The sequence below is a fragment of the Dendropsophus ebraccatus genome, chromosome 4 (genome assembly GCF_027789765.1).
Source record: "Dendropsophus ebraccatus isolate aDenEbr1 chromosome 4, aDenEbr1.pat, whole genome shotgun sequence".
Taxonomy (NCBI): domain Eukaryota; kingdom Metazoa; phylum Chordata; class Amphibia; order Anura; family Hylidae; genus Dendropsophus; species Dendropsophus ebraccatus.
This window is the reverse complement of record NC_091457.1, coordinates 167,005,590-167,024,126: the sequence shown is the minus strand read 5'-3', so window position 1 is coordinate 167,024,126 and position 18,537 is coordinate 167,005,590. Positions and strand designations below refer to the sequence as shown.

The 18,537-nt window shown below is 47.9% G+C and overlaps 1 protein-coding gene across 1 annotated transcript in view; it reads left to right on the top strand.

The window, feature by feature from the left end:
- ABCA4 (ATP binding cassette subfamily A member 4) overlaps positions 1-18,537 on the top strand; it is a 154,472-nt gene that overhangs the window by 46,456 nt on the left and 89,479 nt on the right. The window contains exons 8-13 of the mRNA XM_069967712.1: positions 6,898-6,987; positions 9,441-9,681; positions 12,471-12,610; positions 13,505-13,621; positions 15,084-15,281; positions 17,583-17,788. Of these exons, the coding sequence (XP_069823813.1) occupies positions 6,898-6,987; positions 9,441-9,681; positions 12,471-12,610; positions 13,505-13,621; positions 15,084-15,281; positions 17,583-17,788 (992 nt within the window). The remainder of the gene's footprint in view (positions 1-6,897; positions 6,988-9,440; positions 9,682-12,470; positions 12,611-13,504; positions 13,622-15,083; positions 15,282-17,582; positions 17,789-18,537) is intronic.

Here is an 18,537-nt window from a genome sequence, read left to right as displayed (position 1 = left end):
GGGGATGGTGTTCGGTGAATGGGGGGAAGGGTGTTCGGTGAGTATGGGGAGAATCATCTTAGGTGAGTATGGGATGAGGGTGTTCGGTGAGTATGGGGGGCAGGTTGTTAGGTGAGTATGGGGGGAGGGTGTTCGGTGAGTATGGGGGGCAGGTTGTTAGGTGAGTATGGGGGGAGGGTGTTAGGTGAGTATGGGGGGCACATTGTTAGGTGAGTATGGGGGGGAAGTGTGCTTAGTGGGTATAGGAGGTAGGGTTCTAGGTGAGTATGGGAAGAAGTGTGTTCGGTGAGTATGGGGGGATGGTGTTCGGTGAGTATGGGGGAGGGTGTTAGGTGAGTATGGGTAGAAGTGTGTTAGGTGAGTATGGAGGGGGATGGTGTTTGGTGAGTATGGGGGAGGGTGTTAGGTGAGTATGGGGGGAGGGTGTTCGGTGAGTATGGGGGGAACCGTGTTCGGTGAGTATGGGGGGAGAGTGTTAGGTGAGTATGGGGGAGGCGGGTTAAGTGAGTATGGGGGGATGACGTTCGGTGAGTATGGGGGGAGGGTGTTTGGTGAGTATGGGGGAAGGGTGTTAGGTGAGTATGGGGGGAGGGTGTTCGGTGAGTATGGGGGGGAAGCATGTTAAGTGAGTATGGGGGAAAGCATGTTAAGTGAGTATATGGGGAGGGTGTTAGGTGAGTATGGGGGGAGGGTGTTGGGTGAGTATGGGGGGTTGGTGTTCGGTGAGTATGGGGGGAAGCATGTTAAGTGAGTATGGGGAGAGGGTGTTAGGTGAGTATGGGGGGAGGGTGTTGGGTGAGTATGGAGGGGATGGTGTTTGGTGAGTATGGGGGAGGGTGTTAGGTGAGTATGGGGGGGAGGGTGTTAGGTCAGTATGGAGGGGATGGTGTTTGGTGAGTATGGGGGAGGGTGTTATGTGAGTATGGGGGGGAGGGTGTTTGGTGAGTATGGGGGGAACCATGTTAGGTGAGTATGGAGGGGGATGGTGTTTGGTGAGTATAGGGGGAAGCATGTTAGGTGAGTATGGGGGGAGGGTGTTAGGTGAGTATGGGGGGAACCGTGTTAGGTGAGTATGGGGGAGGGTTTTAGGTGAGTATGGGGGAGGGTGTTTGGTGAGTATGGGGGGAAGCATGTTAGGTGAGTATGGGGGGAGGGTGTTAGGTGAGTATGGGGGGAACCGTGTTAGGTGAGTATAGGGGGAGGCTTGTTAGGTGAGTATGGGGGGAACCGTGTTAGGTGAGTATGGGGGAGGGTGTTTGGTGAGTATGGGGGGAAGCATGTTAGGTGAGTATGGGGGGAGGGTGTTAGGTGAGTATGGGGGGAGGGTGTTAGGTGAGTATGGGGGGAACCGTGTTAGGTGAGTATAGGGGGAGGCTTGTTAGGTGAGTATGGGGGGAACCGTGTTAGGTGAGTATGGGGGGAGGGTGTTTGGTGAGTATGGGGGGAACCGTGTTAGGTGAGTATGGGGGGGAGGGTGTTTGGTGAGTATGGGGGGAACTGTGTTAGGTGAGTATGGGGGGGAGGGTGTTAGGTGAGTATGGGGGGGAACCGTGTTAGGTGAGTATGGGGGGGGAGGGTGTTTGGTGAGTATGGGGGGAACTGTGTTAGGTGAGTATGGGGGGGAGGGTGTTAGGTGAGTATGGGGGGGGAACCGTGTTAGGTGAGTATACGGGGAGGCTTGTTAGGTGAGTATGGGGGGGAGGGTGTTAGGTGAGTATGGGGGGGGGGGGGTGTTAGGTGAGTATGGGGGGAACCATGTTAGGTGAGTATGGGGGGGAAGGTGTTAGGTGAGTATGGGCTGTTTATTATTTTCTCTGTAATCCCAGCACTGTATAACAACCTCTGAATATCCGGAGACTCCCCCTAGTCCTCACTTCCAGTTCAGCTGTCTGTCATACAATGTAACACTACCATCCAGTCCCTAATAGCAGTGTGACAGGTCGTCTCTCCCTGCGGCCACCCTGGATGAGGGGTTTGACCCCCCAGCTCGTTGTGCAATGTTTCCGAATGGTTTTTGCTTTCTGACGGACGCCGCGGTGTAAGTCACCAGTAAATATTGATGGAACGTTCCTCTTACTTCACTGTTTGCTTCATTTGTTGCTCAACAGTGAAAAATATGTCAGCGGTGCCAAGGCAGTAAGAGAGGCCTCATTGTGCGGTGTATATACGGAGAGGCCGGGAGGCATGGCCGCCATCAGATTACAGGGCACCTCACCTGGGTCACCAGTAGCAGGAGGTGTTATAGATTAGAGATCAGGGTGAGGAGGCGTCTGTCCTGGGGCCACGAACTCAGCGCTTCTATGTATACGAATGACGGAACAAGGAGCTGCTGGAGCCATGTGACTCCACCATACAGTGTATATAGTATATATAGCCCTGGTGGGCTGTATACGCCGGACATAGGACTCTATACACTGGACATAGGACTGTATACACCGGACATAGGACTGTATACACCGGACAAAGGACTGTATACACCGGGCATAGGACTGTATACACCAAACATAGGACTGTATACACCGGGCATAGGACTGTATACACTGGACATAGGACTGTATACACCAAACATAGGACTGTATACACCGGATATAGGACTGAATACACTGGACATAGGACTGTATACACCAAACATAGGACTGTATACACCGGACATAGGACTGTATACACCGGACATAGGACTGTATACACCGGACATAAAACTGTATACACCAAACATAGGACTGTATACACCGGACATAGGACTGTATACACCAAACATAGGACTGTATACACTGGACATAGGACTGTATATGCCGGACATAGGACTGTATACTCCGGACATAGGACTGTATACACCGGACATAGGACTGTATACACAGGACATAGGACTGTATACACCAAACATAGGACTGTATACACCGGACATAGGACTGTATACACCAAACATAGGACTGTATACACTGGACATAGGACTGTATATGCCGGACATAGGACTGTATACACCGGACATAGGACTGTATACACAGGACATAGGACTGTATACACAGGACATAGGACTGTATACACCAAACATAGGACTGTATACACCGGACATAGGACTGTATACACCGGGCATAGGACTGTATACACCAAACATCGGACTGTATACACCGGACATAGGACTGTATACACTGGACATAGGACTGTATACACTGGACATAGGACTGTATACACCAAACATAGGACTGTATACACCAGACATAGGACTGTATACACCAAACATAGGACTGTATACACCGGACATAGGACTGTATACACCGGACATAGGACTGTATACACCGGACATAGGACTGTATACACCGGACATAGGACTGTATACACCGGACATAGGACTGTATACAACTGACATAGGACTGTATACACCGGACATAGGACTGTATACACCAAACATAGGACTGTATACACCGGATATAGGACTGAATACACTGGACATAGGACTGTATACACCAAACATAGGACTGTATACACCGGACATAGGACTGTATACACCGGACATAGGACTGTATACACCGGACATAAAACTGTATACACCAAACATAGGACTGTATACACCGGACATAGGACTGTATACACCAAACATAGGACTGTATACACTGGACATAGGACTGTATATGCCGGACATAGGACTGTATACACCGGACATAGGACTGTATACACAGGACATAGGACTGTATACACCAAACATAGGACTGTATACACCGGACATAGGACTGTATACACCGGGCATAGGACTGTATACACCAAACATAGGACTGTATACACCGGACATAGGACTGTATACACTGGACATAGGACTGTATACACCGGACATAGGACTGTATACACAGGACATAGGACTGTATACACTGGACATAGGACTGTATACACCAAACATAGGACTGTATACACCAGACATAGGACTGTATACACCAAACATAGGACTGTATACACCGGACATAGGACTGTATACACCAAACATAGGACTGTATACACCGGACATAGGACTGTATACACCGGACATAGGACTGTATACACCGGACATAGGACTGTATACAACTGACATAGGACTGTATACACCGGACAAAGGACTGTATACATCGGACATAGGACTGTATACATCGGACATAGCACTGTATACACCGGACATAGGACTGTATACACCAAACAAAGGACTGTATACACCGGACATAGGACTCTATACACCCGAAAATAGGACTGTATACACCAAACAAAGGACTGTATACACCGGACATAGGACTGTATACACCAAACATAGGACTGTATACACCAAACATAGGACTGTATACACCGGACATAGGACTATATACACCGGACATAGGACTGTATACACCGGACATAGGACTGTATACACCGGACATAGGACTGTATACACCAAACAAAGGACTGTATACACCGGACATAGGACTGTATACACCAAACAAAGGACTGTATACACCGGACATAGGACTGTATACACCGGACATAGGACTGTATACACCGGACATAGGACTATATACACCGGACATAGGACTGTATAGACCGGATATAGGACTGAATACACCGGACATAGGACTGTATACACCAAACATAGGACTGTATACACCGGACATAGGACTGTATACACCGGACATAGGACTGTATACACAGGACATAGGACTATGTGACTGCTGCAACCTCAGCGCCCACCAACCATCCACTATAATATCATATTACATGGAATATACCGAGAATGATACAGTATATGAGGTGGGATCCCGATAATGTCCTGATCAATATATAACTACTGACCCCCAAGAACCTGTATAAGAGATCGCTCCACCCTCCTGTAATCTCTCCACCCTCCTGTAATCTCTCCACCCTCCTGTAATCTCTCCGCCCTCCTATAATCTCTCCGCCCTCCTGTACTCTCTCAGCCCTCCTGTAATCTCTCCGCCCTCCTGTAATCTTCCCCCCCCCTCCTGTAACCTCTCCACCCTCCTGTAATCTCTCCGCCCTCCTGTAATCTCTCAGCCCTCCTGTTATCTCTCCGCCCTCCTGTAATCTCTCCGCCCTCCTGTAATCTCTCCGCCCTCCTGTAATCTCTCCGCCCTCCTGTAATCTCTCCGCCCTCCTGTACTCTCTCTCCGCCCTCCTGTAATCTCTCCGCCCTCCTGTAATCTCTCCGCCCTCCTGTAATCTCTCCACCTTCCTGTACTCTCTCCGCCCTCCTGTTATCTCTCCGCCCTCCTGTAATCTCTCCGCCCTCCTGTAATCTCTCCGCCCTCCTGTAATCTCTCCGCCCTCCTGTAATCTCTCCGCCCTCCTGTACTCTCTCTCCGCCCTCCTGTAATCTCTCCGCCCTCCTGTAATCTCTCCGCCCTCCTGTAATCTCTCAGCCCTCCTGTTATCTCTCCGCCCTCCTGTAATCTCTCCGCCCTCCTGTAATCTCTCCGCCCTCCTGTAATCTCTCCGCCCTCCTGTACTCTCTCTCCGCCCTCCTGTAATCTCTCCGCCCTCCTGTAATCTCTCCGCCCTCCTGTAATCTCTCCACCTTCCTGTACTCTCTCCGCCCTCCTGTTATCTCTCCGCCCTCCTGTAATCTCTCCGCCCTCCTGTAATCTCTCCGCCCTCCTGTAATCTCTCCGCCCTCCTGTAATCTCTCCGCCCTCCTGTACTCTCTCTCCGCCCTCCTGTAATCTCTCCGCCCTCCTGTAATCTCTCAGCCCTCCTGTTATCTCTCCACCCTCCTGTAATCTCTCAGCCCTCCTGTTATCTCTCCACCCTCCTGTAATCTCTCCGCCCTCCTGTAATCTCTCAGCCCTCCTGTTATCTCTCCACCCTCCTGTAATCTCTCAGCCCTCCTGTTATCTCTCCACCCTCCTGTTATCTCTCCACCCTCCGGTAATCTCTCCGCCCTCCTGTAATCTCTCCACCCTCCTGTAATCTCTCCACCCTCCTGTAATCTCTCCCCCCTTCTGTAATCTCTCCGCCCTCCTGTAATCTCTCCGCCCTCCTGTAATCTCTCCACCCTCCTGTAATCTCTCAGCCCTCCTGTTATCTCTCCACCCTCCGGTAATCTCTCCGCCCTCCTGTAATTTCTCCGCCCTCCTGTAATCTATCCGCCTTCTTGTAATTTCTCCGCCCTGCTGTAATCTCTCCACCCTTCTGTAATCTCTCCGCCCTCCTGTAATCTTTCAGCCCTCCTGTAATCTCTCCGCCCTCCTGTAATCCCTCCGCCCTCCTGTAATCCCTCCGCCCTCCTGTAATCCCTCCGCCTTCCTGTAATCTCTCCACCCTCCTGTAATCCCTCCGCCCTCCTGTATTCCCTCCGCCCTCCTGTAATCCCTCCGCCCTCCTGTAATCTCTCCACCCTCCTGTAATCCCTCCGCCCTCCTGTATTCCCTCCGCCCTCCTGTAATCCCTCCGCCCTCCTGTAATCTCTCCGCCCTCCTGTAATCCCTCCGCCCTCCTGTAATCTCTCCACCCTCCTGTAATCCCTCCGCCCTCCTGTATTCCCTCCGCCCTCCTGTAATCTCTCCGCCCTCCTGTAATCTCTCCGCCCTCCTGTAATCCCTCCGCCCTCCTGTAATCTCTCCGCCCTCCTGTAATCCCTCCGCCCTCCTGTAATCCCTCCGCCCTCCTGTATTCCCTCCGCCCTCCTGTAATCTCTCCACCTCTGCGGAGTTCCCCGTCAGGTCTGCAGTGCTGACATCATGTATATCTTTCAATCAATGGCCTCAGAGGTCACATGACATACACCCAGGAAGAGACAGCTGAGACCGGTGATTGGTTACAGGGTCACATGACCAGCATACATGACGTCATCAGTGCCGGATCGGTAGGGACCAATGAGATCAATATTATTATTGGATCTACACTGGATCATGTCTAATTGTTTTTCTTGATATAATGTCTCTGCAGCTTCCGACCGTCCTGGACAGCAGCTCCCGTGGGGTTGACCTGAGATTCTGGGGACGAGTTGTATCTAATCTGACAGACTCGCTCAGAGAGGTATTGTGATACACACGGGGCAGGATCCGGCTACACACAATGGTGGCACTTTACTAGTGTAATGGAACACGTGAGCAGGCTGGGCAATATGGCCTCACTGCCTTGTCATGGATCACCGCTATGATGGTTGAGTGGGGTAGAGTGAGTATTAGGTGGCTGAGGTATATAGTAAGGTGAGTGGGGTAGGGTGAGTATTATCAGGTGGCTGAGGTATATAGTAAGGTGAGTGGGGTAGGGTGAGTATTAGGTGGCTGAGGTATATAGTAAGGTGAGTGGGGTAGAGTGAGTATTAGGTGGCTGAGGTATATAGTAAGGTGAGTGGGGTAGAGTGAGTATTAGGTGGCTGAGGTATATAGTAAGGTGAGTGGGGTAGGGTGAGTATTATCAGGTGGCTGAGGTATATAGTAAGGTGAGTGGGGTAGGGTGAGTATTGTCAGGTGGCTGAGGTATATAGTAAGGTGAGTGGGGTAGAGTGAGTATTATCAGGTGGCTGAGGTATATAGTAAGGTGAGTGGGGTACAGTGAGTATTATCAGGTGGCTGAGGTATACAGTAAGGTGAGTGGGGTAGGGTGAGTATTATCAGGTGGCTGAGGTATATAGTAAGGTGAGTGGGGTAGAGTGAGTATTATCAGGTGGCTGAGGTATATAGTAAGGTGAGTGGGGTAGAGTGAGTATTAGGTGGCTGAGGTATATAGTAAGGTGAGTGGGGTAGGGTGAGTATTATCAGGTAGCTGAGGTATATAGTAAGGTGAGTGGGGTAGGGTGAGTATTGTCAGGTGGCTGAGGTATATAGTAAGGTGAGTGGGGTAGAGTGAGTATTATCAGGTGGCTGAGGTATACAGTAAGGTGAGTGGGGTAGGGTGAGTATTGTCAGGTGGCTGAGGTATATAGTAAGGTGAGTGGGGTAGAGTGAGTATTATCAGGTGGCTGAGGTATATAGTAAGGTGAGTGGGGTACAGTGAGTATTGTCAGGTGGCTGAGATGTCAGTAAGGTGAGTGGGGTAGGGTGAGTATTGTCAGGTGGCTGAGATGTCAGTAAGGTGAGTGGGGTAGAGTGAGTATTATCAGGTGGCTGAGGTATATAGGAAGGTGAGTGGGGTAGAGTGAGTATTATCATGTGGCTGAGGTATATAGGAAGGTGAGTGGGGTAGAGTGAGTATTGTCAGGTGGCTGAGGTATACAGTAAGGTGAGTGGTGTACAGTGAGTATTGTCAGGTGGCTGAGGTATACAGTAAGGTGAGTGGGTAGAGTGAGTATTGTCAGGTGGCTGAGGTATATAGTAAGGTGAGTGGGGTACAGTGAGTATTGTCAGGTGGCTGAGGTATATAGTAAGGTGAGTGGGGTAGGGTGAGTATTGTCAGGTGGCTGAGGCATATAGTAAGGTGAGTGGGGTAGAGTGAGTATTAGGTGGCTGAGGTATATAGTAAGGTGAGTGGGGTAGGGTGAGTATTATCAGGTGGCTGAGGTATATAGTAAGGTGAGTGGGGTAGGGTGAGTATTGTTAGGTGGCTGAGGTATATAGTAAGGTGAGTGGGGTAGGGTGAGTATTGTCAGGTGGCTGAGGTATATAGTAAGGTGAGTGGGGTAGGGTGAGTATTATCAGGTGGCTGAGGTATATAGTATGGTGAGTGGGGTAGGGTGAGTATTGTCAGGTGGCTGAGGTATATAGTATGGTGAGTGGGGTAGGGTGAGTATTGTCAGGTGGCTGAGGTATATAGTATGGTGAGTGGGGTAGGGTGAGTATTGTCAGGTGGCTGAGGTATACAGTAAGGTGAGTGGGGTTAGGTGAGTATTGTCAGGTGGCTGAGGTATACAGTAAGGTGAGTGGGGTAGGGTGAGTATTGTCAGGTGGCTGAGGTATACAGTAAGGTGAGTGGGGTAGGGTGAGTATTGTCAGGTGGCTGAGGTATACAGTAAGGTGAGTGGGGTAGGGTGAGTATTGTCAGGTGGCTGAGGTATACAGTAAGGTGAGTGGGGTAGGGTGAGTGGGGTAAGGTGGCTGAGGTATACAGTAAGGTGAGTGGGGTAGGGTGAGTATTGTCAGGTGGCTGAGGTGTATAGTAAGGTGAGTGGGGTACAGTGAGTATTGTCAGGTGGCTGAGGTATACAGTAAGGTGAGTGGGGTAGGGTGAGTATTGTAAGGTGAGTGGGGTAGGGTGAGTATTGTAAGGTGAGTGGGGTAGGGTGAGTATTGTCAGGTGGCTGAGGTATACAGTAAGGTGAGTGGGGTAGGGTGAGTATTGTCAGGTGGCTGAGGTATACAGTAAGGTGAGTGGGGTAGGGTGAGTATTGTCAGGTGGCTGAGGTATATAGTAAGGGGAGTGGGGTAGGGTGAGTATTGTCAGGTGGCTGAGGTATACAGTAAGGTGAGTGGGGTAGGGTGAGTATTGTCAGGTGGCTGAGGTGTCACATTATTCTCTTGTATCTCTCTTTGTTCTTCTTCCCATTGTAGTTGATGCAGAAACCAAGTATCCAGGACCTTCTGTGGGTTCTGCGGCCGTTGGTCCAGGAGGGAGGGCCGACCACCTTCTCGCAGCTCATGACTTCTCTCTCCGACCTGTTCTGTGGGTATCCGGAGGGCGGAGGCTCCAGAGTTTTCTCCTTTAATTGGTATGAAGACAATAACTACAAGGCTTTCCTGGGCGTCAACTCCACCAAGAAGGATTCCTATTACTTATATGACAAGACGACCAGTAGGTGCTCGCAGGGAGATCACTCATGTGTAGTCCTATATATATATGTATACAGCTGGGAGCAATGACCTACGCCCCCCAGAATCCTTTGCTCCTCTCCAAACATCTGTCCTCCTCCATCCCCTCCTGTGTATATATATATATACTGTATATATACTGATACGTCTGCCGCCTCCATCCCCTCCTGTGTATATATATATATATATACTGTATATATACTGATACATCTGCCGCCTCCATCCCCTCCTGTGTATATATATATATATATATATATATTGATACGTCTGCCGCCTCCATCCCCTCCTGTGTATACATATATATATATATACTGTATATATACTGATACATCTGCCGCCTCCATCCCCTCCTGTGTATATATATATACTGATACGTCTGCCGCCTCCATCCCCTCCTGTGTATATATATATATATATATATATATATATATATATACTGATACGTCTGCCGCCTCCTTCCTCTCCTGTGTATATATATATACTGATACGTCTGCTGCCTCCATCCCCTCCTGTGTATATATATATACTGATACGTCTGCCGCCTCCATCCCCTCCTGTGTATATATATATATATATATATATATATACTGATACGTCTGCCGCCTCCATCCCCTCCTGTGTATATATATATATATATATATATATACTGACACGTCTGCCGCCTCCATCCCCTCCTGTGTATATATATATACTGATACATCTCACGCCTCCATCCCCTCCTGTGTATATATATATATATACTGATACGTCTGCCGCCTCCATCACCTCCTGTGTATATATATATATATATATATATATATACTGATACGTCTGCCGCCTCCATCCCCTCCTGTGTATATATATATATATATACTGATACGTCTGCCGCCTCCATCCCCTCCTGTGTATATATATATATATACTGATACGTCTGCCGCCTCCATCCCCTCCTGTGTATATATATATATATATATATATACTGACACGTCTGCCGCCTCCATCCCCTCCTGTGTATATATATATATATACTGATACGTCTGCCGCCTCCATCCCCTCCTGTGTATATATATATATATATATATACTGATACGTCTGCCGCCTCCATCCCCTCCTGTGTATATATATATATACTGATACGTCTGCCGCCTCCATCCCCTCCTGTGTATATATATATATATACTGATACGTCTGCCGCCTCCATCTCCTCCTGTGTATACATATATATATACTGATACGTCTGCCGCCTCCATCCCCTCCTGTGTATATATATATACTGACACGTCTGCCGCCTCCATCCCCTACTGTGTATATATATATACTGATACGTCTGCCGCCTCCATCCCCTCCTGTGTATATATATATACTGATACGTCTGCCACCTCCATCCCCTCCTGTGTGTATATATATATATATATATACTGATACGTCTGCCGCCTCCATCTCCTCCTGTGTATACATATATATATACTGATACGTCTGCCGCCTCCATCCCCTCCTGTGTATATATATATATACTGATACGTCTGCCGCCTATATATATATATATATATATATATATATATACACTCACCGGCCACTTTATTAGGTACACCATGCTAGTAACGGGTGGTCTTCTGCTGCTGTAGCCCATCTGCCTCAGAGTTGGCCGTACTGTGCGTTCAGAGATGCTCTTCTGCCTACCTTGGCTGTAACGGTTGGCTATTTGAGTCACTGTTGCCTTTCTATCAGCTGGAACCAGTCTGCCCATTCTCCTCTGACCTCTGGCATCAACAAGGCATTTCCGCCCACAGAACGGCCGCTCACTGGATGGTTTTCCTTTTTCGGACCATTCTCTGTAAACCCTAGAGATGGTTGTGCGTGAAAATCCCAGTAGATCAGCAGTTTCTGAAATACTCAGACCAGCCCTTCTGGCACCAACAACCATGCCACGTTCAAAGGCCTCAAATCACCTTTCTTCCCCATACTGATGCTCGGTTTGAACTGCAGGAGATTGTCTTGACCATGTCTACATGCCTAAATGCACTGAGTTGCCGCCATGTGATTGGCTGATTAGAAATTAAGTGGTAACGTGCAGTTGGACAGGCGTACCTAATAAAGTGGCCGGTGAGTGTGTGTGTGTGTGTATATATATACTGATACGTCTGCCGCCTCCATCCCCTCCTGTGTGTGTATATATATATATATATATATATATATATATATACTGATACGTCTGCCGCCTCCATCCCCTCCTGTGTATATATATATATATATATATATATATATATATATACTGATACGTCTGCCGCCTCCATCCCCACCTGTGTATACATATATATATATATATACTGATACGTCTGCCGCCTCCATCCCCTCCTGTGTATACATATATATACTGATAGTCTGCCACCCCCATCCCCTCCTGTGTATACATATATATATACTGATAGTCTGCCACCTCCATCCCCTCCTGTGTATATATATATATATATATATATATATACTGATACGTCTGCCGCCTCCATCCCCTCCTGTGTATACATATATATATACTGATAGTCTGCCGCCTCCATCCCCTCCTGTGTATATATATATATATATATATATATATATATATATATATATATATATATATACTGATACGTCTGCCGCCTCCATCCCCTCCTGTGTGTATATATATATATATATACTGATACGTCTGCCGCCTCCATCTCCTCCTGTGTATACATATATATATACTGATAGTCTGCCGCCTCCATCCCCTCCTGTGTATATATATATATATACTGATAGGTCTGCCGCCTCCCTCCGCAGCTCCCTTCTGTAACGCCCTGATGCAGAGCATGGAGTCCAATCCTGCAACCAAGATAGCGTGGAGCGCCATGAAGCCGCTACTAATGGGGAAAATCCTTTACACTCCTGACGCTCCGGCAGTGCGAGAAATTCTGAAGAACGTAAGACGCGTGATTGTTGTTTCTATAACGCTGTTCACACTATTGTCTGTGTCCGGACATCATAGTTACACGACTAAGGGCAGATTCACAGGCCGCGGGTCCTATTCATCTGAATGGATGGACCTTGGGGCAATCCATGTTATATGAGATGTATGAAGCAGAAGGTGAGACCCAGTGATACAGAGCCTGCAGCCGCCCTTTGCTTCTATACCTGCCAGTGTGATGCTTTGTGGCCAATGCTGTAAAATAACACAGTGAATTATTAAAGGGGCACTCTGGTGAAAATCTTTATCTTTAAATCAACTGGTACCAGAAAGTTATACAGATTTGTAATTTACTTCTATGTAAAAATCTTCAGGCTTCCAGTACTTATCAAATGCTGCATGTCTTGAAGGAAGTGGTGTATTCTCTCCAGTCTTCCAGTACTTATCAGCTGCTGTATGTCCTGCAGGAAGTGGTGTATTCTCTCCAGTCTGACACAGTGCTCTCTGCTGCCGTCTCTGTCCATGTCAGGAACTGTCCAGAGCAGGAGAGGTTTTCTATGGGGATTTGCTGCTGCTCTGGAAAGTTCCTGACATGGACAGAGGTGGCAGCAGAGAGCATTGTGTTAGACTGGAGAGAATAACCACTTCCTGCAGGACATACACCAGCTGATAAGTACTGGAAGACTGGAGAGAATACACCACTTCCTGCAGGACATACAGCAGATGATAAGTACTGGAAGACTGGAGATTTTTACATAGAAGTAAATTACAAACCTATATAACTTTCTGACACCAGTTGATTTTAAAGAAAAACCAGAGTTCCCCTTTAAGCAGTATTAGAGGCGGCGTTCTCTGGGATAATGTCAGGGGCAGCGTCCGTCCTGTGCATCTCAGACATCTTGTCTTTCAGGCTAACGTCACCTTCCAGCAGCTCGAGCGCTTGAGGCAAATGGGCAAAGCCTGGGAAGAAGTGGGACCTCAGGTGTGGCACTTCATGCAGAGCAGCGTGCAGATGAACGTCATCCGGGTGGGTGTCACGCTGGAGTCACATTCACACACACTATCCTGGAAACTGTCAGCAGGGTGGGCCCCATCAGCATTATTAAGGGGCCACTTATAGGGGAGTGGTGGCGGTTTGGGGGCTGACACCCCTCAGCCCTGTAGAGATCAATTCTCCACAGTCATCACATTCTTATCACCAGCACTGACATACAGATAACACATCCACAACAGGTTAGAGCATGCCCACAACACACTCCTATAGAAACTGCACATGTCACAGAGCATGCCCACAACACACTCCTATAGAAACCAATAGGTGATGGTCACAGCTATGTCCCAACACACTGTCCTCTGCACATGTCACAGAGCATGCCCACAACACACTCCTATAGAAGTTAATAGGTAATGGTCACAGCTATATCCCAGCCCACTGTCCTCTGCACATGTCACAGAGCATGCCCACAACACACTCCTATAGAAACCAATAGGTGATGGTCACAGCTATATCCCAGCACACTGTCCTCTGCACATGTCACAGAGCATGCCCATAACACACTCCTATAGAAGTTAATAGGTAATGGTCACAGCTATATCCCAGCACTCTGTCCTCTGCACATGTCACAGAGCATGCCCACAACACACTCCTATAGAAACCAATAGGTGATGGTCACAGCTATATCCCAGCACACTGTCCTCTGCACATGTCACAGAGCATGCCCACAACACACTCCTATAGAAACCAATAGGTGATGGTCTCAGCTATGTCCCAACACATTGTACTCTGCACATGTCACAGAGCATGCCCATAACACACTCCTGTAGAAGTCAGTAGGTGATTTTCAAAGCTTACCCTCCCTTCATAACAAAAAATGTAAAGGTCACAGAGTATGCCCACTACACTCTCCTATAGAACTCACTGACTTATTCCTGTTATCTGGGCAGTTTACAGAGCATGCCCATCACAAAACTCTTCCATACAAGTAAATAAGTGAGGGTCACGGATACCTCCTCCATTTTCCTACACACTGTTCTTTTTACAGGGCACAAAGCATGTCACATACAAGTCGATAGGTTAATATCACAACTCACCCACCCTTCCTTTTTAGACATTTTACAGAGCACACCCGCAATGCTCTCCCAAAGAAGACAATAATTGGTGGGGACATCTCCCCCCCCCCCCATCCCCACCATTTACACATCACAGAGCATGCTCACTGTAGTCTCCCAATTGAGTCAATAAATGATGGTCACAGCTGTGTAATGTCCTCTGCAAAGGTCACAGAGCATGCCCACAACACTCTGCAAGGGAAGGCAATGACCATTCTAGTTTATTGTTTGCTATGGTCGCTGTGGCTGCTGTCATTGGAGGCTGTTAGCACTTTAGGAGAGATGGCAGCTCCCACAGACCACATCTCCGCTCCTTCCCTATGGGTGAAGCTTCACAAGTAAACGTTCCAGCGCCGCTTAGTGACACTTTGCACTTACAGGACACCATCAAAAACCCCACCGTGAAGGATTTTCTCAACCGGCAACTTGGAGACGACGGATTATCCGCTGATGATGTCATCAACTTCCTGTATAACGGCAATCCCGAGGCGCGGCCAGAAGGACAGGCTCATTTTGACTGGAGAAACGTGTTTAATTTCACTGATAACCTGGTGCGGCTCTTCAATCAGTACATGGAGGTGAGTGTCTGTATGTGATAGAGCGGGACGTTGTACAGGGGTGAGTGTCTGTATGTGATAGAGCGGGACGCTGTACAGGGGTGAGTGTCTGTATGTGATAGAGCGGGACGCTGTACAGGGGTGAGTGTCTGTATGTGATAGAGCGGGGCGCTGTACAGGGGTGAGTGTCTGTATGTCATAGAGCCCCGCTACAGGGGTGAGTGTCTGTATGTGATAGAGCAGGGCGCTGTACAGGGGTGAGTGTCTTTATGTGATAGAGCGGGGCTTTGTACAGGGGTGAGTGTCTGTATGTGATAGAGCAGGGCGCTGTACAGGGGTGAGTGTCTGTATGTGATAGAGCGGGACGTTGTACAGGGGTGAGTGTCTGTATGTCATAGAGCCGGACGCTGTACAGGGGTGAGTGTCTGCATGGGATAGAGCGGGGCGCTGTACAGGGGTGAGTGTCTGTATGTGATAGAGCGGGGCGCTGTACAGGGGTGAGTGTCTGTATGGGATAGAGCGGGGCGCTGTACAGGGGTGAGTGTCTGTATGTGATAGAGCGGGGCGCTGTACAGGGGTGAGTGTCTGTATGTGATAGAGCGGGACGCTGTACAGGGGTGAGTGTCTGTATGTGATAGAGCGGGACGCTGTACAGGGGTGAGTGTCTGTATGTGATAGAGCGGGACGCTGTACAGGGGTGAGTGTCTGTATGTCATAGAGCCCCGCTACAGGGGTGAGTGTCTGTATGAGATAGAGCGGGGCGCTGTACAGGGGTGAGTGTCTGTATGTGATAGAGCGGGGCGCTGTACAGGGGTGAGTGTCTGTATGTGATAGAGCGGGGCGCTGTAAATGGGGTGAGTGTCTGTATGTCATAGAACCGGGCGCTGTACAGGGGTGAGTGTCTGTATGTGATAGAGCGGGGTGCTGTACAGGGGTGAGTGTCTGTATGTGATAGAGCGGGACGCTGTACAGGGGTGAGTGTCTGTATGTGATAGAGCGGGACGCTGTACAGGGGTGAGTGTCTGTATGTCATAGAGCCCCGCTACAGGGGTGAGTGTCTGTATGTGATAGAGCGGGACGCTGTACAGGGGTGAGTGTCTGTATGTGATAGAGCGGAAGGCTGTACAGAGGTGAGTGTCTGTATGTGATAGAGCGGAAGGCTGTACAGTTGTGAGTGTCTGTATGTGATTTATTTGTATGCTAAAAAAGGGTGCGTTTTGATCTGGTTTTTAAAAAAATAGAAGTCAATGGAAAAAGTCTTCCAGTACTTATCAGCTGCTGTATGTCCTGCAGGAAGTGGCGTATTCTCTCCAGTGTGAGACAGTGCTCTCTGCTGCCACATCTGTTCATGTCAGGAACTGTCCAGAGCAGCAGCAAATCCCTATAGAAAACCTCTCCTGCTCACCAGACTGGAAAGAACATGACTTCCTGCAGGACATACAGCAACTGATAAGTTCTGGAAGAAGTAAATTAAAAATGTCTGGCTTTTTTGGATCAACTACCCCTTTAAGAAATTATTAGTGTGTTTTGATGCCGTGTGGCTTCACTCAATTTACTTATTTTGATTATTTAGATTTTTTTCTACTCGCATTGAATAAGCGGCTAAAAGCAGATTCCTCTATTATGAGTCAATGGGAAAGACAATGCAGCAAATTAATAAAATCCAATCTAATATATTCAGTTTCATCTGCCCTGGAAAATTGCCTCTTACATCATCCAATAACAATGCGGTCTTTACTCAGCAGAGACGTCTGCCAAGGGGGCAACAACCTGAGCACATCCACTTTGATGTGAGGTAATTGCTCATTTTTACCATCAAAAAAAGGATCAAAAAGGCAATAAATTACTGACATATGAAGCGTGCTGCCATGTTGGCCGTACAGGTTGGGCAGTCCTATTATCCAATAATACGGGTACTTGTCAAACCCCAATAAATTATTCTTGTTTGCAGGTTTCCAAGCTCTGTAGGTGGGCAACAAGACGATGTTATTGCTGTATCATATCATCTACATAATTTATATTTATAATAGTAAAAGCAAATTGAGTATAACCCTCCCTTGGCATATATAGGAGAGTTTTCCTGATCTGCCAGGGGTTGACTCGGGAAACCCTTGCCCAATCTTGAATAATTAAATAGCGACTACATTTTCCATAGTGGCTTACATAGGATGTTCTTATTAATGACTATGCCTGACTACAAGGGGGCTAGAAGTGTGATTGTGGAGCAAAGACCCTCAAGCACCCCAAGAACAGGCGCCCGGACCCCACTTTTGCCTAGTTGCCATAGTCTAATAATATGTTGTATATGACCTTGTTTTTCAGTGCTTAACCCTGGATAAGTTTGAGGGTCACGATGATGAATCCCATTTGACGCATCACGCTCTTTACCTGCTGGAAGAAAACAAATTCTGGGCTGGACTCGTGTTCGTGGACATGTTCCCCTGGACTAATAATGTTCCACCTCACGTGAAGTACAAAATCCGCATGGATATCGATGTAGTGGAGAAAACAAACAAGATTAAAGATCGGTAGGTTATGAGATCCCAGTCTGTATTTTGTCTGCTTGAGGAGGCCGTCGAGCTGGTGTGAGGAGACTTGTAGACTTAGAGCCCTATTACACGGGGCGATTAACGGGCAAATTATCGTTATATTGTTTGCATTTAAACAATAACTGTCCTGTGTAAGTGCAGCAATGATCAAATAGCCAACGAGAAATCGTTCGTCGTTCAGTTGGTGCTGACTCCGAAATCATTGTTAATCATTCAGTGTATTTCCGCATCATTCCGTCATTTGCCGGGATCAGATGGAGGAAACGATCGTAGTAACGACTATCGTTCTGTGTAATCTGGGGAACGATTTCAGGTCACGATAAACAATCTTGTTTGCGATCGTTTATTGTTAATGATTAATAATTGCTTCACCTATTAGGAGCCTAAGGGGGGATTCACATGTTCCGAGATCGGGGTCCGTGCACAGGCCGTGTGCTATGTATCAGAATTCGGGAATAATGAATGATGATGCCGGGAGATCCAACACGGTTTAAACCTTCCTGCTACTGTACTGACTCCGAATCCCGTTCTGTAGCGCATTGTCCGTATGTACAGACCGTGGAAGGACGTGTTACGTGTTAATGCCGCCTAATTTTTACTTCTTTGCCGTATTTCTCCTATTACTATTGTAGATCCTGGTCCATTCATTGGAAGCTTCTTGCATCCTGCGTAGTATATCCTGGAGTTACATGTATATACTGTGCTGTATTATATCCTGCAGTTACATG